At 55.7% G+C, this 23,058-nt stretch overlaps 1 protein-coding gene across 2 annotated transcripts in view; it reads right to left on the bottom strand.

The window, feature by feature from the left end:
* The window catches only part of GLI2 (GLI family zinc finger 2), a 236,947-nt gene that overhangs the window by 16,181 nt on the left and 197,708 nt on the right, over positions 1–23,058 (bottom strand). For both annotated transcript variants that reach the window (XM_081143450.1, XM_081143449.1), the window contains 6 exons: positions 20,159–20,361; positions 17,168–17,353; positions 7,264–7,465; positions 5,774–5,987; positions 4,029–4,151; positions 373–507 (listed from right to left, as the gene is read on the bottom strand). In XM_081143450.1, the coding sequence (XP_080999576.1) occupies positions 373–507; positions 4,029–4,151; positions 5,774–5,987; positions 7,264–7,465; positions 17,168–17,353; positions 20,159–20,361 (1,063 nt within the window). The remainder of the gene's footprint in view (positions 1–372; positions 508–4,028; positions 4,152–5,773; positions 5,988–7,263; positions 7,466–17,167; positions 17,354–20,158; positions 20,362–23,058) is intronic.

Below are 23,058 nucleotides of genomic sequence, written 5' to 3'. Positions count from 1 at the left end.
TAATCTTATTTCCCTCTTTGCATTGGTTGCTAGGAATCTCAGAAAAAAGATTTACATGTGAACTGTAGCTGAGAGGACTTGGTTTGGCACACTAACTTGGCTCCTGACTTCATTTTATTCTTCACTTCCCCGTAATCGTCTTGTTTTCTTATTTTTCTTCTAATCTCTTGTACTACGTATGTATTTGTAAGCCCTCTTTTAGAAACAGGGCATAGAAAAATAATCATGCTTCCCACTTGCAGAGGATATGGGCCAGGCATCTCTGGGGGTCTCCCCTCCAGCTCCTTCTCTCCATCGGAGGGCCTGGAAGGCTGGGGGCTCCGTGACCTAGGCTCTGCCCATTGGGCAGGCCACTGGGGCTCGGAGGCTTACATGCACCAGCTGCTCCTGCGTGTCATACTCCTTGGTGCAGTCTTCCCAGTGGCAGTTGGTCTCGTAGACGACCACCTCGGCCTCCTGCTTACAGTCATCCCTGTCCAGGTCCTCCTTGAGGTCAGCCAGCTGCTCCTGGGGAAGGAGCAGACACTCACTGAGCCTTGTCCAGCAAAGGCTGCTGTTAGCTCTGGGCAGCCTGTGCCAACGACCCTGGGCTGTACAGGTGCACACACACACACACACACACACACACACACATGCACACACACGCTCATCAGCTTTCTCAGCCCCTTTCCTGAGCTGGCTCCTACCCATCACTCTCCCATCACTCAGCCGTTCTGAGGCCCCTCCCTTCTCTCTAATGCCAGTTGTCACCACCAAAGTATCTCATCACATCCTGAGTCAAATGACCTGGCAAGGAGAACAGGAGAGAGCAGGCAGTGACTTTGGCTATTTGATTTCCCCTGGGGGGAGCGGGTGGGCCCCACAGGCTCAGGGTGGGGCATTTTTAGTGATAGGATCTGTTCCTCATGGAGGTGAGAGGAACCCAACAGGCATCTGGCCTGGACCTGCAGACCTCTCACTCTAGTATTGTCCCCTTCTCCCAGGGCACACAGCACACTTGGGTTCACACCCAGCACGGTGCTCTGCTGGGTGAAAGTGCCTGGCATATCCTCCCAGCAGCAGCCTTCTGTGTAACAGCCCTGCAATGTGGCGCTTGTAGTCTTCTAAAAAAAAATGTTTTTATTGATTTTAGAGAGAGGAAAGGAGAGGGAGAGAGATAGAAACATCAGTGAGAGAGAAACATTGATAGGCAGCCTCCTGCAGGCCCCTACTGGGGCTGAGCCTGAAACTCGGGCATGTGCCCTGACTGGGAATCGAACCAGCCACCTCTTGGTGCACACAGGTTGATACGCAACCGAGCCACAGTGGCCGGGCGGGCGCTTGTATTTCTGAAGTACAGCTAGAAAAGCAGACTCAGGGCGGGGCTGACTGATCTTCCCCAGGACACACAGTGAGCGTGTGGAGGCCTAGGCTGGACTCCAGTCTCCTGAGCACGAAGAACCCACATGTGCCCATTTCAGGGTGCAAAGGAAAGGCCCCTGAGACAGACCTCCACCTGATCACAGATGCTTGATTCAAAAGGACAAAACTTTTTACTCCAAAACCAGCAACAGACTGAGAATACACCAGGGCCACCTCACCCCAGCTAATGCTGACTCAGAGCTGGCCAGGGGAAGCCTCCGAGCAGGGAACCTGGGGACAGGTTGGGAGGAAACAGGCGCTGGCGAAGGTTGGGAGGAAGGCCCAGGAGGACCTCCAGAGGATGTGGAGAACCCCAATATTCCACGGGCCTGCTAGGCAGGCTCAGAGCAGAGCCAGGCAAAGAAGCAGATGTCTGAATGACTCGTTTTACATTTCAGACTACCTACAAGTGGCACAAATGTCCTGTCTTTCGAAATAGCCTCTGGGGTAACATTTATAGCTCAGGCTAAGGGAGGCAACTCTTCCCACAGCCACGAGCCCCCACAGGCTCCAGACACTCGGTAAAGCGGGGCTGCAGCTCCTAGGTCAGCCCCACTCCTGACACATCCGTTTCTAGGGTCGGCGTCAGCGTCTGCACCATGACCCCCCGTGCCGGCTGGACCAGCCCTCCTGACTGACTTTCCGTGGAGCTGGAAGGGCTCCTGCAAGAGAAGCCTCCAGTTGTTTGTGGATGCACCTTTCAATTAATGCACGTGTTCTGAAAAGGAAAGCAACATGCTGTGGAAGAAGTCCCCAGGCAGCACTGGGGCACATTAAACCAAGTTGCACAAATGCCCCTGCCCAATTCCTTAGAGATGGGAGGGCTGGGCAGGGCTTCCTGACACCCACTCTGCACTCACAGGAAAACTGCACATGGGCTTATTTCCATAAGCTTCATGCCCTATTGATTCCAGAGACCCGGAGAGGCTACAGACAGACACACGTGTGCAGGACTGTGCAGGGTGGCGGGTGCGCAGGCCTCCGGATCTAGCTGGGTGTCTTCCTAGCCCACAAGGTTAGGGCTCAGGCAGGGAAGGGCGTCACTGAGTTGCATTTTCTGCCAAGGGAGAGCATGCCCACCCACCTGGGAGGAGTCAGGTTACTGAATCAGGACAGAGTGACACGGTGACAGTCTCCTCATGATAAATGGCTTTCCTTCCCCTGACACAAATGAGGAGCCCAGCTGGGCAGGAAAGAAGGCTTTGTGGGGCCCTGGCTGGAAGGGGCTGGACAGGGGGCTCCCTGTGCTGTGTGGCCTCCGCCCATCCTCTCTGCCCCTGCCTTTTCATCCCCCTGGGATGTGCGTCGCCCTCATCAATTTCCACAGCCCCGATGAGGGCCGGCCCCGTGGAAACCACGCATCATGCTGAGAGGCTTTGGCGTCAGCGAGGGGAGAAGAATTTGTCACCAGCCCCTCTGTTTGCCTGACAGTAAGAGAATCCAATATTTCATAAAAATCAAGTGCCCAGAGCCTGCCCGATGGTTTACAGGTCTCATGAAGTATGGTGTGACATGCAGGGGAGACAGGGACAGGAAGCCCTGAGCATCGCTGGTGTCAGAGCTGGTGACAGTATAGTAACAGATGGAGGCCAGGCCACCGTGAGAGGCCTGGGGGCAGGAGGCTTGTCTGCAAGGTCAGCACTCACACTGAGCCCTTCCCACCAAAGCCTCTGCTACGAAGCTGGGGCTGTCTGCGTGTCGTCTCAGAGTATCGGAATAAGGGGCAGAATCTCCCCAGGGACCTGCACAAGGGTCTCAACCCACAACAGGCCGTCCTGGGTTGTGGACTGCTCCGTTCCTCACCTTCCTATGAAGAATCCTCTTCCCTTCCTTCCCCTCACCACACCACTCATTTCCTCAAATGCGCATCGAGTCCTCAGAAAATATGATTTCCCAGTTACCGTGCACCAGGCCCAGGGCAAACCCTAGTGTAAACCCTGGTGACATGGAACTGAACCACTTCTCCCAAAGTACCATCTCTCCAAGCTCACAGAACAGTGTGGGGGGCAGACAACGCGATCCAGAGGCTAGGATGGGCATCTGAGCAGCTGCAAGTCCCATTATCTGGGAAGGTCAGGAAGGGACAGATTGGGAGACAGAATTCCAGGAGGAGGGAGCAACTGGACAGGAGTCTGAGCCATTCAGGGGACATGAGAAACTCAGTTTGACTGGGGCTTGTGCTTTATGAGGGCGAGATGTGTGTGGTGGGGGGAGAGACAGCTGCAGCTCCAGATGTACATTCATTCACTCACTCACTCATTCTTAGGACATGTTAGGGACGGGGGGAGAGAGAGTTGTCTCCCATATGCACCCCGAGATGACCAAGGATGGAACCCGAAACCCAGGTATGTGCCCTGACCAGGAACCAAACCAGCAACCTTTCGGCGCAACCAACTAAGGCACTCGGGCCAGGCTGTTCAGTATGTGTTTGATGACTATGTAATGTGCAGGGTGCTGGAGACACGGCCCTGGTCCCCCCCAAGCTCATGATCCATCCATCACCCCCCCACTGGTTCACTTATTTGCTCATTCGTTCACGCAGGCAGCATCTGTCCATCCATTCACCAGCAGGGCCTCAGTCCCAAGTTAGCTGACCCGCCTGAAGATGTGAGGATGGCGGCAGTTACCTGTGTCAGGGTCAACGGGGAGGCTGGTCGCAAGCCCTCGGCCTCCGTCTTGACCTTGCTGCGCTTATGAATGACGATGGGGTTGACGGTGCTGCTCACAGCCGACTCGCTGCTCTGCTTGTTCTGAGGAGGGAGCAAGGAGAGCCTGTCACTAGGGGGCGGGGCAGGGACACCTCAAACCTCTGGGACCCTCCCCACACAGACTACCTGGGCCAACCCTTGTGCTGAAGTTTGAGAAACCGAGTCCTCCAGCCAGGGGCAGGGCCAGGAGAGAGCCCAGAGCTCAGCCTGTTAGCACCTTCCCCACCACCATCCACAAGAACGGAACAGACGCCTCTTTGGGAAAGGCTGGGCACTCTCCCTCCTGGCCCGGCAGCTTCAACTCCTCAGCCCCCAGAGCAGCGGCTCTGGGTCTGAGAACAGGGCCTGGCAGCCCAGGGAGCAAGAGAAGGGCTGGGGCCTCAGGACGCGGGAGCTGGAGCTGCGGCATCAGGTGGTGTGGCTAAAACCCACGATCCTGTCCGGGGGACCCACTCGGTGGTGGCGTGGAGCCCTGGGGTAGAGAAGGAGGACATCCCGGAAGAAAGTTGTGTCTGGTCTCCCTCCCTAGCACTTGGTCACACCTAGGCTCTGCCGGGCGGGTGCCTGGCCAGTCACTTCACCTCAAGAACTGTCACTGTAAGTGCTAACCAGGACCCGGGTCTACACAGGGCTCTGCACACATGGGCTCGTGTACACACAGTGACCCAATGTGAGGGGCAGGCCCCACTCTGCAGATGCGTCAGCTCAGGCCGCAAAAGGTTTCAGGCAAGTCAGGGCCCAAAGCACGTCTGACTGATGCCAAAGCCCGTGCCCTCTCCATGATCGGACGCTGTCCCTACCCCTCCATTTCCTCATCTGCAAAACAGGACTTCCTTCCTTCACTAAACACTAGTGGCACCTGCTGTGTGCCAGGCACGTGTGAACACGCCCAGGCGTGTCAAACGCCCACCGGAAAGGTCAAATAAGATGGCCTTGGGGGAACAAAATAAATGAACAAACAAAACTGAGAGACTCATAGCATAGAGAATAGACTGATGGTTGCCAGAGGGGACTGGGAGAAAACGGGGAAGGGATTGAGAAGTTACAAAATAGTCACTGGGATGTAAAGTACAGCATAGAAGTAGAGTCAGTAATATTGTAGCAACTATGTATGGTGCCAGGTGGGTACTGGAAATATTCGGGGGACCCTTTGTAAGTATATGATTTTCTAACCACTCTGCTGTACACCTAAAACTAATACAAAATAATATTGAATATAAACAGTAATTTAAAAATAAATTTAAAAAATTATTTTAAAAGATGGCCTTTGGTGAATCCATGCTCTAAAACTAAAATGCACATTCATTACTGTCCATTAATCCATCCATACGCTGGGCATGGAGCACCTACACTGCGCCAGACTCTGAATTCTAGGATTTCTCCATCTACTTACTGTGTTTACTGGGCAGGTGACTGCAGAACTGAGGCTGGGTGCTTGTCCACATGCCTGGGGTGGTGTTAGGACCAACCTAGGTGTCCCAACCAACCTGGCATCCAGCCCAAGGCCCTGCCAGTCATGTGGCCGCTGCTCAGAAGGCACCCCACCAGCCAGACCTGCACCCAGAGTCCTCCCACAGTTCCCAGTGTGAGAGGGCAATCATCAGCCCTCATGGGGTCCAGGAGAACACCAGGTGGCCAGCCCCCTGCTCCCTGCACACACCTACCTGGCTGGCATCACTCAGACAGTTGCTGCTACTGCTGAGCTGGGTGGGCGTGGTGTTGATGGAGGTGAGGGCCATGGGTTGCTGGGCCAGGAAGGTGGGTGAGGGCTGGATCAGGGGTGGTGTATGTCCGAAGGCTGATCCCAGGCCTCTTTGCTGGCTCAGGATCTGCTGGTAGGCCACGGGGTTGATGGGATGGGGGAAGGTGAAGGCTGGGCTGCAAAGAAGAGCAGATAAGGTGGTGGAGTGGGGTTGGGGGGAGGGGGACCAGGGCTCTGTTAGGTTGACGCTTCCTGGGCAGAGACCTTGCCCAGGGATTGGGATGGGCATGTACTAACCTCACCATCACCATGGTTTTACCTCACTCAAGGACCACTAGTGGCTCCCTACTGCCTCCAGCTCAGGCCTCACCGTCCGTGCTTAGCCCCCAGGCCCTGCCCGAGGATGCAGCCTTCACCCTGGCAGGTTGGACTCGGGAGGTGCCAGATTCCATCTCATCCCCACCCTGGCCCTTCACTGCCCTGACTCTTAAGAAGCGCCCCCTGCGTCACTGCTCTGTATTTGAGCCCCATTTGGCCTCTAAAGCCTGTTCTAGGGCCCCCTCACCCAGGACTGTCCTGCCACTCGCATCTGAGCCACTCTTTCCAGAGCAGGACGCTGAAGAAAGAATGATGCCCCGAGGCTGAGCTATAGAGGGTGCTGTGGCTACCCCCTTGCTCCCTCAGATCACGCTCCGATGGTGGGGGAGGGGGGCGGGCTGCCCTGCGTGAGGGGCTCCTGCCCACAGCCACGGGGTGGTCTCAGAAATGCAGCCCAAGGCCCAGCAGTCTTCAGGTGACTACAGCCAGGGCTGGCATCGTGACGGCAGCTTCAGGGGGACCCAACGCCAAGGCAGTCTCACTTTCCTGACCCTCAGAGACGGTGAGATGATAAATGTCTGTTGTTTTAAACTGCTCAGTTTAGAAGTAATTTGTTATGCAGCAAAAGATAAATAATATACCTGTTATCACTATTTCTGGGTCCTTGGGCAGAGCTCTCCTGACATCCTAACACCTCTGGCCTCTCTCGGGACACTCGGGAAGCACATGGGTTCCAGTCAAGTGGGCTGGGGTCTGAGTCTTCAGAACAGTCAAGGGCGGCACAGAGGGACCAGGGCTAATGGCGTTGATTAGGTTTCGGTGTGCCATGTGGTGGCCACGTGGAGGCCTGCCAGGCAGTGACTCTCATGGCCCAGGTCGGTGTCACTCACGCTTTGTGTGGCCCCAGGCTGGTCAGCGACACGGCAGCTACATGACACTGGCTGAAATACTAGGAGGGTCACCTTTGATTTCATGACGGAACCTTTCATGACAGGCCTCCCTTAACTTCCACACTGGAAATTGTTTGGAGCATGAGGTCCTGTCTCTCTTCTTGGGTTGAAAGCGCTGACCCTCCCTACTTGGCCCCCAGTCCAGCGCCCGACTCTCGGCCCTGCGCCTGCAGGCTGGGCTCACCTGAGGGTGCCGGCCGACAGGTGCCCGTAGGAGCCGCTGGCCGCCGAGCTGCTGCGCGAGTTGTTGATGTAGGCCACCAGGGAGTTGGGGGACGTGCGGATCATCCGCTGCAGGTCCAGGCTGGCATCCGACAGCGGGGAGATGGACAGCGCCCGCTTACGGCTCAGGCGGGGCGTCACCCGTGGGCTGGAGAAACGCGACACTGTGGGACAGCCAACCCGAGGCACATCAGCAAAACGGTTTGGGGGTGTGGAGGGGGCAAGGCAGACTGGCAGGTGGGGACAGGAAGAGCCTGTGAGGATGATCTATAGGGACCTGCGGCTCTGCCATTCTCCAGTTGTGGCCTCTTGTGAGCCTTTCTCAGCCTCAGTTTGCTCATCTATAAAATGGTCTGACCCACACATGGTGTGGTGAGAATTTAAGAAGCACACAAGCACCAGTCAGGCGCTAAGTGAGTGAACTGGAGCACTGATATATGTAGCACCCTTCCTAACGGGAGTGCAGGGACCAGAGCTGGATCCAGCAGTGCCTGCAGCATGGCAGCAAGGTGCCCAGTGTCGCGAGCCCACCCATGAGGCAGCACCAGGTCAAGACAGGGCCTGGCCCGGCTCGTGGCTCAGTTGGTTGAGTGTCGTCCCATGCACTGGAAGGGTGCCGGTTCGATTCCCGGTCAGGGCACACACTTAGGTTGTGGGTTCAATTCCCAGTTGGGGCACGTGGGAAAGGCAACCGATTCATGTTTCTCTCTCTCTCTCTCTAAGCATGTCCCCAGGTGAGGATTTAAAAAAAGAAGCAGGGCCTGGCCAGTGCCCAGAAGACCCTCTGTCCATCGGGACCCGCCCTAAGGGCAGCCACTATCCTGGCTTCTAACAGGCACTTAGTCTGCTTATTTTCGAGTAGTTACCTATTTCTATAAATGAAATTATAAATGCGTTTTGGTCTAGCTTCATCCAACATTACAGTTTGTGAGGTTTCTCCATGCTGCCGTGTGTAGCACTATCTGGCTCTTTTTAATTGCTGTAGAGAATTCCACTGGACGACTCTGGCCAGGGTAGCCTGTGGTCTCCCCAGAGGAGGGTCCTATGGGGTCTGAGCTGGTCTGAGCAAGCAGAAGGGAGATCGGCGCCATCAGAGCCCAGGCACAGCGAGCACAGGCATGGAGGTGGCTGGGCCAGGCCACGTGGGGCACAGGGTGTGTTCAGGCAGCCACTGAAGTTGTTTACAGGCCACCCCTCCTGCCCAAAGGGAACCCGGAGGCCACTGACAGGAGGACAGGTGGGCAGGGGCCAGCAGGGCAGAGAGAGGCCGTTCCACGCAGGTATGTGAAATGCAGGGCACGGCTGGCAGAGAATGAACATGTCCCTGCTGTGTGCCAGGCGTTCCTCAGCTCCCCTTATTTTCCTCACCATAGCCCTGCCATCCGCACTGGCAGACCCCTTTACAGAGTAAACTGGGATCGGAGAGGGTCTGGACAGGGCGGAAGCCTTGGTGGGTGGCGACTTGTGCAGTGATGTTGTCAGACCATTTCTAGGCCACTGTTCTGTCCAGAGGAGACCCAGAGCCCTGACTGGGGTGGGGGGCTGTGGGAGGAGCTGCCTGAAGCCATGGCTGAGCCCGAGGGTGCAGGGAGCGCCCATCTGGGGCAGGTCCTCCTCCCTTCCCGCAGTTACGTGTGAATAGTAGTCTCTCCTTACTCCCGGGACATACATTCCAAGACCCCAGTGGATGCCTGAAACCGCAGGTAGCAAACCTTACATACACTATGGCTTTTCCTATGTGCACTAACCTCTCATGTCAGTGTTTACTGAATGCCTTGTAGGTGCTAGGTACTGTTAAAGTATTAAGTAGTTTAATCTTCATAGGTGTCCCATAAGGAAGGGGCTATTATTAGCCTCATTGTACAAATGACAAAACATTTGTACCAGGCAGCCTTGGTAGAGAAATGGATTGGAAGGCAGGCAGATGGCCACCGAACCCACCCACCTCCCAGCTTCTGCTGAGGGTGGGGAAGAGAGGTATCTTGGGGAGGGTGCTCCTGGCTAGGCGGGTGGACACACTCACCTTGTGGGGGCCCATAGCCTGCACCAGCCAGCCACACACCCTGATGCTTAGTGGCTGCCCTGGTGTCTGTTACTAGCCACCCTAAGCCTCTATTTGCCCAGCTGTGGCAATGTGGGGGCAGTGTGGCTGGGCTCACAAGGTTGTTTCAAGGACACATGAAGAGTGTGAAGGACAGTGCCTAGAACCCAGCAGAGCTCCCGGGGGGAGCTATAAGTTGATACAGCTTCTCCAGGGGCTGGGAGGGCTGATGGGCAGGGTGAGCCCAGAGCTAATACTGGAGTAAAGGACAAGTCTAGAAAAGACGACCGGGCCACACTGCAGCACACCTGTCACTAAACACTTGCTCACCTGTCCATCTGGGCACCCTCCAAGCCAGGGCTGGGGAGTAGCCAGCCCGCAGGCTGTGTATGGCCCCCGAAATCATTTGGTCTGGCCCTGCCAAGGCCTCGCCAAAGAGAAGCAGTTCCAGCCATCCCATTAGGGGTGAGTTAATTAAATGTTTGACCAAATGTAGCAGGCTAATTTTTAAGTTGATAATTTTTCAAGGCCCATGAGTGATGTTATAAATATCCAAATGGCCCTTGGCAGAAAAAAGGTTCCCCGCCCCTGTAAGCCTTGTTCTTATTTCCTGAGTTCACACCTTGCCAATCCTGACTTTAAAGGGAACTCACAGTAAGATGCAAAAGTGAATCTTCCAAAAGACTCCTGTTATACTGGCTTACGAGCTGCATGGCAAATGGGGAGATGTGGGGCAGGGGGAAGGTTGAACATCAAGTAAAGTCAGAAATACAGGCATCTTTGTGATACAAATTTACAAAAAGATTTTGCTAATATTTGGATTCCCATCCTCTCTTGCACCTTTAACAAGAGGAAACAGGCCAAATCTGACAGTGATATTCATCTCTGTTATTCCCACCCCTCCAGGGAAATATGTTTATTAATGTGCCTCTTCCCCTGATAAATTACTAAATAGAAAGAAAAGCCTGGCACTCATTTCCTGTAGCTTCTCCTGTGATTTATGACCGGGATTGGCGGAGCCACCGCATCCATTCATCTGTGGATGCCTGTTCTGAGGTCCCACAGCCTCCGGGCGACAGGCACCAGCCTCCTTACCCAGCCAGGTGTCCGCTGACACGGCCCATTCCTGCCGCCACTTGTACCTAGACCCTTTCACCACTAGTTCTTTCTCTCGCTCATTCGCTTGTTCATCTGCTACCAGACCCTTGTGCCGCGTTGGCAGTACCCTGGGCACTGGCTGGAGGCTGCAGGGACTGCATGCAAGGAGGACCCTCGGACCTGTACTCCTGGAGCTCCCCTTCCAGGTGAGAGATGGAAATGGTGGCCACCACGCCAGCAGGATTCATTAGGCGCCACCTCTGCTGCATTAGCCTAGGTGATCCCGAGTGCTCGGGGGGTGGCTGCTTTCCTTGGGATAGCTGGGAAGGGCAGGAGATGTGAGAAAGGCCCCAGACCTGACCCAGGTTTGGATGTGGCCCGACAGTTCTAAACTGGGTGGCTCTGGGTGAGTGGCTGAAGCTCTCTGAGCTGGTTCCTCACCTGCAAGACGGGCCAACAGAACCCACCTCCGGGAGGCCATGGGCTACTGATCAGCATATCCAGAGCACTGGATGGACCTCCTGTGGATCAGGAACCTGGACTGAAGGCAGGCAGAGGGATGCCGGGAACCTGGTTCGGAAGAACCTCCCAGGAGGAGCCATTTCTGTGCCAGATGTTACTGTCGTCAGCATGGGGCTGGGACACCCCTCCTTGGGACACAACTTTGTGGCCAGGCTCATGGACCCTGACTTCTTAGCGGTTAGGGAGCCCTCCTGCACAGCTCGACCCCTCACCCAGGTATTTCCTGAACTCACTGAGGAGATGCTCTAAGGGCATCCAGCCCGAAGACCTTGCCCTGCCCACACTTAGCCATCCACAGCCACCCACACCCCCTCTTATGGGCTGTACAGGGGGCCTGGGCTTTGGAGCCCAGAAGCTCGGATCGAGGCTGACCAGCCCCGTTTCCTGCTTCTGTGATGGGGAGAAAGATACTCAGGGCTCCGGCTCAGCTGCCTCACCTGTAAAGTGACTTCACGAAGCTTTCTCACGGGACTGTTTGTGCAGGTTCACCAGATGCCCGGCACGCACCACTAGCTGTGCCTGCGCACAGCAGCCCACCCTCTGGGACCTGCAGCCAGGTGGCCCTGCCTCGGTCCCTCCTCCTGCGGCAGCTGAGCAGGACTCCCTGCCTGCCCGGGCCCCTGGCTGCCCCTCCATCAGCACCTCCTGCCTCTCAGCGGTGTGATCAATGTAATTGGTTTCTGAAACCCCCCGTGGACCCACAGGCTGCATAAAGAACCGGCGTCAGGACGGAGGTGACATCTGAGTCAAATTAGTGTCAATATGACAATAAAATATACAGCTTGGAGGAAATATGGGCTGTAAACAGACAACATTTCTATCGGAAACGTTTCAATCTTCTCAATGTGGTAGGAGTGGGAGGGAGGGTGGTGGCGGCGGTTCCGCTGTTAAATCACCAATATTCAACGCACAACACAAGGAAATTCCATTTTAAGGCCCTGGTGACAACCAGAGAGTCCCCCGCTCTCCAGAGAACCACTAGGCAGAATGATAACCTTGATTCCCTGACTGGTATCTATTACCTTCCGATGCAGCATCACCCTCACTCTCCCCGCTATAAATCAGCTTCTTTAAGAACGAGAGGCGGGGCGCCCAGCAGCAGGGACGGGCGTGCCCCGAGGTGCCCTCTGCCCAGCCCTGGGAGCCTGCGGGGCTGCGCTTCCAATGCGACAGGAGCCCCGTCAGAGGCTTCCCACCTTCCCGCCACCACCGCGGTGTTTGCCCAACGGAGGTCGGAGCCATGACCCAGACGAGACTATTTTAGGCTCAATGGAGGCAGAGACAGGGACATCTTCCTCAGATATTATCAAGTTTCCCATTTCAGGAAACAGACAAAGTTCCATTTTAGCATCCATTTCTTTAACCCCAAAAGGTGAGTCTATTAAAATATGGTATTAAATTAAGAACGGTGCAGATGGCACTTGTCTAAGGTGAAACTGCTGGTGGTTTGCCGGTGAGTGGACTGGGACATGCTCTGCTGGACGGGGACCCAGGTAGCTGTCCTACACCCTTCTCCAGGCCGCCTTTGCCAAGAGGCCCCGTCTCCACAGCCAGCTGGACAGTCAAAACCTCTGGAGAGTTCTCTCTGCCCCACAGTCCTGCCTCCTCTTGGAAAGTGAAAGCGAGGTGCTGAGAGGGGGCTGGGTGGGCGCAGTGGCCTCAGGACAGTATTCTTTGTCCTGCCAGGAGCTCACACAGGGCAGCACCATGAGGGCAGGACTCGGCAGGCAGTGCGTTGCTGTGTCCCTGGCACCTAGAGCTGTGCCTGGCACATAGCAGGTGCCCAATAAATACCCTCGAATGAACGATACAGAGACACACACACAAACACACAGACAGAGGGAAGGCCCCGTCCCCCTGACTTTCCACAGCTCTCGACGCCCCCCGCACCTGCAGAACTTACATGTCACGGTCATATTTATGGATAGCTCCTAACGTGAACACACACGTCCTCAGAGAGTCTCGGGCCCTTCCACAGGCTGTTAGTCTGCTGAGTTCTGCTGCCCAGGCTGCAGGCCTGCACAAGTTTCTCTGGGAGAGTCTGTGCAGAAAGGAACTTGATGGGAAGGTCCACTCCCACCTTCACTGAGGGGTCGGAAGCTTCCAGGAGGTCTCTCCCCAGACCTGTGCAACTGGGACCAGCAGGGGACGCTGGAGCGGGAGAGCTTTCCCTGCTCTCACAGTCACGGAAGGGGCGAAGCCGGGGACACCCCGAAGCAGGTCTGGGCTCAGCTGGGCCTGGGCCTGGGCTAGGAGACTCGAGTTTCTGAGGGCTCCACGTGAGCAGCACATCCACATGGAAGGGGAACAGAAACGCCTAAACCATTTTAAAAAGCAGAAACCAAGGTTCCGGATCTAGTATCACCTGGTCTGAAAAAAACTGTTAAGTAATGACAAGTTCAGATCACTCTAAACTACTCTGATTCCTTGGATTGTAACTAGGAACAAAGGAAAAAATTCGTCTGTAACTGAAAGGTCATCGGGGTTCAGACCCCCAGCCCCCGGGTGTCTCACTCAGCCTGAGAAGCTGATATGTCGCTCGGGCCAGCGCGGGGCGGGAGATGCCTCCCGCTGCACCCTGAAGCCAGCGGCGGTCTCAAAGCTGAGGTGCGGAAAGACTGGCAGCGGTGTGATGAGTTATCAGGGGCAGCCCACATGAGCTGGTGCTCTCGTGCCCGCTGGGGAACTCACCTCTCACTCCCCTGCCTTCCCTACTCAGGTGCTCGGCCCCCACGTGTAAGTAAAGGCTGAGTTTCCTGGGACACAGAGCTGCCCTGTCCCCAGCCCCTTCCAGGTGCCCTACAAGCCGACAGCTGCTGGCCCCGCACAGTCTCTCCCCTGATGAGTTCGCACCTTTCTATCCCAGGTGTCTGACTGCCACGCACGCACGCGCTCACCCACAAACACGAGGCTGCTCTGTGGCGGCGATGCTCAGACCTAGATTCAGATGTGGAAGTGGCAGCCAGTGCTGTCTGAGCTCCTTGGGTTCCAAAGGTGGACAAGGAGGGAGGCGCAGGAGCGGGAGAGGAGCAGCTGGGGGGGCAGGACCGGAGATGTGTCTCAGGAGAGGTGCCGAGGCCACAGTGCAGCACTGAACCCGGCCAGCCTGCAAGGAAGGGCGCTGCAGGCAGGAGCGGGGGGAGCTGTCTGGCGGGATCTACGGATGCAGCGGGTGGTGGGAGTGCTGTGTGCAAGTGGGGAAAGATGAGGCTGGAGGAGAAGGCCACTTGAACACTGTTACACAGTTTCAATTTTACCCTGAGGGAGATAGGTGACCCAGAATGCGACCACAGAATTTCCAAGGGGTCAAGTGATCAATGAGAGGCAGCAACGAGCCTGAGCTGAGGGGCAGTGCTGGGACAGTGGCGAATAACTGGGGGGCCAGGAGGGAGGGTCGACAAGGCAGATTTGGAGACCCTGGGGGTGGGATGGATGGGATGGATGGGGCAGAGCCCAGGAGGACTTTGGTACTAGGTGGAGAATGGTGCCGACAATTGAGACAAAATCCTGCAGGAAGTGGTAGATTGGAAAGACAGAAAAAGATACTGGCAGAAAGAAATTTAAACTAGCATTAACTGAGCACGTACTGCCTGCCAGGCACTGAGCCAAGTTCACACATGAGATCTTCAGTGTGTTTAGTTCACACAGCACACAGGGCTGGGTGTCACAGTCTAGACCCTGCTCAGTCCCACCACCACCTCTGGCCCAGCTATTATAGCGAGGACACACCACCGGCAGGCCCACAGCTCACTGCACAACCTCTCTGCCTGCAGCCACCTCGACAAGCACCCCGGCTTGGGCCCAGCCCTCTGGGCGGCGCTGGAACACATTTGGTCTAGCAGGCCCTCCCTAAAGCCACGGCTCACTGAGCTGGTCAGATGTGCTGGGCTGCCTGGAGGTGGTGTGCCGAGGGAAAGGGCCAACAGTGCTAGTAACAAACAAAGTTGGGCTTGGAACTCTGACTCGCAACCTAGGCAAGTCACCTGATGTTGGGAAGCGTAGTTTGCTCATCTGAAAGAGGGGATAGTGATTCCAGCCTTAGGAGGTGGCTGAGGAGAGTCCCATGGGGGGAATGTGCATAAAGGCAATTCTATTCTCACACAGCTGGTGCTCCTGTTTGCTGATTCGACCTCTCTTGCACTCTGGGGACACCCCCTTGGCCAGAGTTTCTGTGTCTGCTCACTGTCCAGCTGGCCCAGTGACATCCACCCTGGGAGGTGGGACCCATTCGGGGTTCTCTGACATGGCTGTTGGAACACTATGTGGACTTCTGCACTGCATTGTGGTTGTCTGGCTTCTAGGTTTGACAGGTCACGTGTACACAGCCTCACTACCTGCTGACACCCCTCCTGCTCCCTAGGCAGCACCCACAGGGCTGAGAGGAGGAGAGAAGGGGAGCATGTGGATGTATGCGTGCTCAGGCGCCAACAGGCCACATTTCACACTCTATACCGTGTGCCTGGTGCTGGACTAAACACCACCCTGGGGAAGGCATGGGGAGGGGGGGAGGGGGTGGGAGTGGGGAGCCCAGACCCAGGGAGCAAATTCTGGTCACATCCTTCAGGGTGCATGTGGAGTGATGTGGAACAGTACCCACGAGAGCTGCACTGGGAGGACTGTAGTGCTCTTCCCAACAGCACTCTCATGGGGGGAACAAGGACCGCTCAGGGCCCAGGAACCGCACACGATGGCTCCTGTAAGTGTGCACTGGATGGGGTAGAGAGAGAGAAGCAAAAGCCAGTGGAAGAGGGTGAGAAGGCATCTGAAGAGACTTCCTGGGGGAGGCGAGATCTCAAGCACGCCTTAGGAAGTGAGGGGTTCAGCTTTGCCCCCAGCCAATAAGACAGAACTGCAGTGGCTGGTGTGGCAGGAAGTCCAGGGCACAGTACTGGGGGAGGGGAGGCACTGAGGGGTACAGGGGCCCACCTTGGCCCCATAAGACTGCCTGCAGCCCAGCAGGTACCAGGTCTTCCTGTGGGGCAGGTCTTCCTGCAGGTTTCTGTCTGTGCCCTGTCACCAGGGAGTGAAAACGCCATCCCGGGCAGGGGTTAAGGAGAGCAAGTCTGCCTGCCTGGATCCAGGGTATCTTTGGGCTGGGCTCCAGGACCAGAAGGTAGAGTGGCACTGACTGGTGGATGCTTAGCTGACTCCCGAACAGGGGCTCCATGCTGACCCCAGGGGTTCATGGCCAAGGGACTGAAGGTGTCCCTGTGGAAGCAGCTGTGAGGGTGGCATTTGGTGGGAGGGAAGGACTTGGTATCCAATAGGCACCAAGAACTTCACCTATGAAGTTCTGCTGCCTGCTAAGTCTGCCTGCCCACAGTCCCTGGTTCAGTGACTGACCCTCTGTCCCCCAGTGCTCAGGCCGAAGACCTCGGGGTTGTCCTCTCTGCCTTTCTTTCTCCCTAACTCCACATCCCCGATCTGGCAGTAAATCCTCTGCCTCCACCTTCAAACTCTGTCTGAAACATGGCCACTTCCCCCCTTCTACTAACAGGACCCCTGCTTCCACATGGCTCCTAAATCCATTCTCAGATCAGCAGTCAGAGTGGGATTTCTTTTAAAAATAAGTCAGACCTCATTACTCCTCTATCCAACCCCTCCCCCAAGGCCCCATCCTATTCTCTACGAAAGCCAAAGTCTTACCAAGCCCTGACCAGCCTGCAGAACAGCCCCAGAACTCTGGCACCCACTCCTGCCCTGACTCACTGGGTGCCGGGCACACCGGCCTACTGGACGTTTCCTGAGTTCAGCAGGCAACACTGCCTCAGGCCCTTTGTACTTGCTGTTTACCCTAACAAGGCCACTCTTCCGGCTTATTCTGGGCAGCCCATTTCTTTCAGTTCTTTGTTCAAATATCATCTTCCCCATGGGATTTCTCGAGTCCTTCATTTAAGATTGCACCTGCAGTGCTCCCTTCCACTCCCGGTCCTCCCCAGCTGTCCTCAGTGTGCCCCCAACTCCAAGAAGGCAGAGGCAACTGCGTTTTGTTTCCTGCAGCGTCTAAGACACTCACTGAACATTTGTGTGTGTGGTCCAGGCTTGGCCTTGTGGACAGCAGTCCTGGCAGGGATTGTGGTAAATCCAGACTCCTTCTTAGGATTCTTCACCCCCAAAGGAGCAAGAAGCACCTGCCTCAGCCCCTAGGGGTACCACCAGCCCCAGCCCCATCCTGCTCCCTGCCACCGCCTGGCCCAGCACTCACCGTCCACTGGATTGAGGTAGTCGTGGAGATGGGGTGTGCCAGTGGCACCCCCAGTCTGCATGAGCAGGTCCCCGTATGGCGTGGGGTGGCCCGCCATGAGGGTCATCTGGTGGTAATAGTCCGAGGGGTTGGCGCCTGCCGGGGGGAGGCCAAAGAGTCCCCTCTCCTTAAGGTGCTCATGGACCACTGCGGCAAAAAGGAGGGAGAAAGACAGAAGCCATCAAAATCTGGCCAAAAAAACAAAAGAGAAACACAACCTGGCCTAGGGAGTGCCCCTCAGTGCCCTCAGGTCCATCCTCTGCCCCATGAGCCCCTATGACCCCCTCCCCGGCTCCATGTCCGCACTGAGCAGACCTGGTGGCAGGTGTGTTTCTGCCGATGGGGGGCCCCCGCTCCACGGTCCTCCATTTCGTCAGAGCCGTAACCCCACCCTCTCCTCCCCTCCAAGCCAGGGAGAAGCCCACAGCTCCCAGCCGACCAGGGCCGTGGTCCAGCCGAGACTGCAGAGTAAAACGATGCAAATGGCGGTGCCAGGGCAGCAGCCAGGTGGGCCCTGGTGGCCTTGAACGTCAGAGGTGCGCGAGCAGCTGCACGTTAGCCCGGCCTGTCCCGGCCAAGGCCCTCGCCTGACGCGGTCCACCAGCTCCCGGCCTGCAGCTGCAGGGCCAACTGTCTGCCTCCAACCCTGGCTCAGCCCTACCGGGCCCTAGCAGAGGCAGGTGGGACAATCGTTAGCTCTCGAGGCCTAGCCCTCAGGGCTATGGTGCCAGGGAAAGAACGGGGAGCTTGGAAACCACACACCCTTGGACACACCTGGCCTTTGCCAGGTATGCAAAACTGGGAAGGTGCCACCGCTCTGAGCTGGCTGTCTTCCATCTGTAAAATGGGGCGTTAGTGCCCACCACTCAAATTATTCTTACAAATGACAGTAGCAGCCAGCGTTGTAAGGAGCACTTGCTGGGTCTGTGTAGGCACAGTGCTGAGGGGATCTGTCATTCTCTAATTTCATTATCACAACAACACTGTGGGCTGGGGGCACCACCGCCCTCCCCTTGCAGACGAGGACCCTGCACTTAGAGCAAAAGAGATCTTGCCAAGGTCACACAGCAGGTGGTTTCAGGCTAGAAGTTCCTAACCACTGCACTCCACGGCCTCTGCCATTAGTCCTGCAAATACCACGGGAGAGCACCTGTGGCTGCACAGAGAAGTCGGTCAGCAGAAGAGGTTCCTCCTCTCCCCTCTCCTGCTGTCTCCTGCTGTGTCCCCTAGAGAGAGCCCTGGCCTCGGATCACTGATGAACTTTCCAGACCTCGTGTGAGCAGGTGCTGGGGCTGGACAGCTGACAATGCTGCCCTATGAGCCTGGTAGGCTACCTCTAGTGACCTGGGAGTTAGGGTCAGGGCCAGTGGGGCCTCAGGGCATCTGGTCCACCCCATGAGGGGACAGGGTCATGCAAATTAGCCACATCCTCTCTGATACTGAACCCATTCCTGCTGTCTCCTGGGTTTGAGGCCGGGATAAGTGGGTGTGGTAGGAGCCACATTAATGTGTACATCAAAATCAGGCATAAAATCAGTGCCCGGTCAACTCAAGTTTCCTTCAAGGGCAGCCTTGTCTCGCCACTTAGCTCTTCACGGGCTACACGGCTGTCAGCTGAGACTAGTGTCCTTGGTCCACAAGACCTCTGGGAGAGCGCTCTGTTCTTGTCCTTCTGACAGACATCCGCAGGGCCCACTCTGGCCCAGGCCCAGGGAACAGCTGGGCTCTGACTACTCCAAAAACTAGTGTATAAGCTTCCTACAGTTGCTATAACAAGTTAGCACAGCCTTGGTGCTGTTGTTAACACAACAGAATTTTACTCCCTCATGGTTCGGAAGCCAGAAGTCCACAATCAAGGTGCTGGCAGGGCCACACTCCCTCCAGAGGCTTTAGGGAAGAATCCGTTCCTTGCTGCTTCCAGCTTCTGGGGGCTGCTGGCTTCCTTCGTTTGTGGCCACATCATTCCCATATTTGTGCTGTTTTCTCATCTGTGTGTGTGATAAGGACACTTGTTCTTGGGTTTAAGGCCCAAGTGGACAATCCAGGATGATTTCATCTTAAAGTTCCTAGTGTAATCACATTCACAAAGGCATTTTTCCAAAGCAGGCAGTGCTCTCAGGTTCAGGGATAAGACACAGACATATCCTCTTGGGCACCATTCAGCCCACCACGCCGGTGCGACCTTCAGGGCAGGGCAGCATTCAGAACCCGGCTGCATGCTCGTGCTCCAGCCAGCCTGCCGCGGGCTGGGGTATCAGGAGAGGCGTGGGGAAGCAGGGACACTCTCCAGGAGATGGCTCTCGATGTGGAGGCAGCACAGCCCTCAGGACACCTCAGCTAGGTCAAGGCCACCAGGGGACGCACGCAGAGTCCTTGAGGGGCTGTTTCAGAATAGCCAGCTGTTTCCAGGTCCCATGGCTTCAGCCATTTGCCTTGTCCGGTTTCTCTTTGGTGAAGATCAGGCAAAGTGCAAACCTCACGGCCAGGGGTTGAGCCCAATGCTTCAGGGAGCCTCTCTGGACACTTGGAAGCAGAAATCCTTTTCATTGTGAAACTCCAGCCTCAGCCTTCTCAGGTCTGGAGCTCAGCTTCAGCTCACGGTCACATGCAGGAGCTGGGAGAGGACACACTCCTCTTGGCGAGGGTGCAGGTGCCGAGGGATCCATGGGGACCATGCTTCCAGGAGCATCTGCCTACGGGCTCACAAGTGTGGGCAGCAATGTTCTCTGCCTGGCACTGACACTGGGCCAAGACGGGTTTCCGTGGGCAAATTTTGAGAAGATTCACCTGGCAGCTTTTTAAAACTTTTTTAAAATTTCCAATTACAGTTGACATACAGTATTATATTAGTTTCAGGTGTACAACTTAATGATTAGACAGTTATATAATTTAGGAAGTGATCTCCCCGACAAGTCTACTACCCACCTGACACCACACATGGTTATTACTCACCGTCAGCAGGGCTGAGACCCCTGGCTGCAGAGATCGTGGGGAGCGTGGGGCTGCTGTGCACGGCACGGAGGTAATGCTCCATGTGGGGGTTCATGTACGGGTGGGGGGCGTTGAAAGGGGACTCTCCGGGGCCAGCAGGGTGTGGGGAAAGCCGGATCAATGAGATGTCAGAGATGACAGGGCTGCCACTCAGAACAGGAGGCCTAGAGAGACAAAGAGGAGCTTTGTAAGAGGGCATGGCCTGTGGAGGACATGCAGGGAGCCCCGCCAGCAGCAGGGCCAAACGGGCAACCTGCACTTGTTACTCTGTATGCCAGCATCCTGGTCACCCCTCACATGGAGTCTGAGCTCTCACATCAGCTGTGAGTGCAGGGGGTGCTGGCAAGGCTGCCCACCCCCACCCTTGTGTTGGGGATGGAATTCCCTGCACACATGCTTCCCGGGTGCCTGCTCAGGGCTGCACACATAGTGGTAACATATCAGTCTTTGCTGAATGAATGAATGTATTCTGCAAATGTGTGAAAAACAGAACATGAAAACACTAATGCCAGGGGGTAAGAGGCAAAGAGCTCACATCCTAACAAAATGAGAAAAGGAGGGATCAGGAGATGCCCCAAAGGAGGAGAGTTTTGGCTTCAGTTGGACAGTCGCTGGCGTGAAGCACTCAGCCACGGATCAGCTGTGAAGGAAAAGATCGGGATTCAGAAGAGCTTTGAAATGGCGAGCTGCAGCTGAAAGTTTAGAAAATCATCTTAGCTTCCCTTACATGGAGTTCCTTCTAATGCTAACAGGGCCTTCCTTCTCGGATGCCCACCACTGTCAGGCGTGAGCCTGCGTTGGTCCCTCTGGTCCAGGCTGGTGTGGCCACGACCCATCTCCATGCCCCCTGGCGGCCCTGGAGGGAGTGCCAGCTCGGCTCAACACGAGGACGGGACTTTACACAAGACCTGCTCACTGGGGCCCCCAAGCAGCTCCCAGCATGTTAGTGGCAGCGGTGCTGAGAGGTCATCTACTCCAAAATGCGCCCATTAAAGAAAAATCACAGCTAAGTCCCTGGGAATGACATTTACCAAAATGTAATTTTCAAATGTTTTCAGAAAATAGGGTCTCTACAACTTGGCAGAGTGTAAAGGAAAGAATGTGTTAGAATCAGACCAACCTGGACTAGAATCTCAGTCTTTGAGCCTGGCCGGGCGTGGCTCAGCGGTTGAGCATCGACCTGGGATCCAGGAGATCGGGGTCGATTCCCGGTCAGGGCACATGCCCGGGTTGCGGGCTGCAGCCAATCAATGACTCTCTCATCATTGATGTTTCTCTCTCTCTCCCTCTCTCTTTCTCTCTCTGAAATCAATAAAGATATATTAAAAAAAGAAAAGAATCTCAGCCTTTGAAAGCTCAAACTAAGCAATTAATTTAACCTCTCCAAGCCTCAGTTTCCTCATCTGTAAAATGGGGATAACAGTATCCATTTCATAGGGTTGCCAGGAGGATGAAAGTCCCCAACATGGTGATGCAGCTGTCAGCCTGCTATTACAGCATCAGTACCACACTTTGAGGGGAAACCCAGACGTGCCCAGGGGCCCTCACAGTCTCCATATGGGGCCGATGCTGGATGTAGAAAGTTAGCACTGTGAGAACCGTTCACTTCAGAGAGGGCACAAGCGGTCTGCTGGCTGGGGGAAAGCGGAGATTACAGATCGTGTTCAACAGTGCATGGAAACTGTGCTTACAACACAGTGAAACCAGGACCCAAACAGGTGACATGCAGATGGCTGAACACCTGGGCTCACAAACATTACCCTCGGAGGCAGCTCCCCGGCTTCGATGCAAGCATTCTGCTACTTTATTTTCTAGCTTTTGCAGATGCGATTACAACAGATGTGCAGATTTAATGAACCTGCGAGGTCAATTCCACTTCTTGGTCTCGGACGCCGTCCTGCACCCTCTACCTGGTCGGGCTAATTCTTTGTCCTTCCTGAAAGCCCAGGTCAGGGATCCCCTCAGGGACGTCCTCCCCGAAGCGCCTTCCCCGGGCACCAGCTCTGCTCCCTTCTCCCTGCTGCTCCAGGGTGTACCCCTCCGGTCCTGGTGGGTGGGTCCTCCTTCCAGTTCTGCCTGGGAGCAGGGCATGTCTGAGGCACCTCTGAGTGCTGGCACCTGGCATCCTACAGGAGCATTTTTGAAACTAGTGACAGCTGCGTGTCTGTGAGCCAGGCTCTGCTTGGTAGAAGGGAGCCTTTGGGATAAATCATAAGTTGTAGCCTCAAGCTATTCTTGTTCCCGGGCTGCCTTCAAGAGGGAACTGCGTTAAGTGTGAGGGGCTTAGGAGATGGTTCGCTCTGGGCAGGGGCTGTCATGTGTCCTAGGGGAGAAATGGAACCCAACTAATTCATTCTCCCCAAAGGCAGGTCCTGCTGGCTCAGGCACGCGACTGTGGCAGGGTGGGCACTCACATTCCCACCACAGGACAGGTAAGTTTTGTGAACACAGGACACAGGGAGAACATCACCTGTGGGGCAGGGCAGGAGCCTCCGGATGACTCTTGGGACAGACCTGGGGCTGAAAGGTAAATACTCTGAGTATAAAGGCAGGTGTCCAGCTGGCCTGGAGAATAGCTGAGGCGCTTCCTGTTCTTAGACCCCTGTTCAGGGCCCACAGGAGGCTGGTTGGGGTTGTGTCAGAGCAGCCTGTGGTCACTGGGGTTGGGGGGTCCTAAGTAGCCTGCCAAGGCCTCCATGACACTGGGGTTGCCCTCTGGAGCCAATTGACCACAGCTGAGACCCCACAAGACAAGCTGTTGACTACACGGGGATTTAAAGGAACACGTTCAGGTCATAGGGCAACCTGGGTGTTGGTCTGAGCTGACCCCATTTCACTGGCCAGGGCAGCCTCTCCCAAGT

This window comes from Miniopterus schreibersii (genome assembly GCF_964146895.1).
Source record: "Miniopterus schreibersii genome assembly, chromosome: 7".
NCBI lineage: Eukaryota > Metazoa > Chordata > Mammalia > Chiroptera > Miniopteridae > Miniopterus > Miniopterus schreibersii.
Note: the sequence above shows the minus strand (reverse complement) of the source record. Positions and strands in the feature narration are given on the sequence as shown.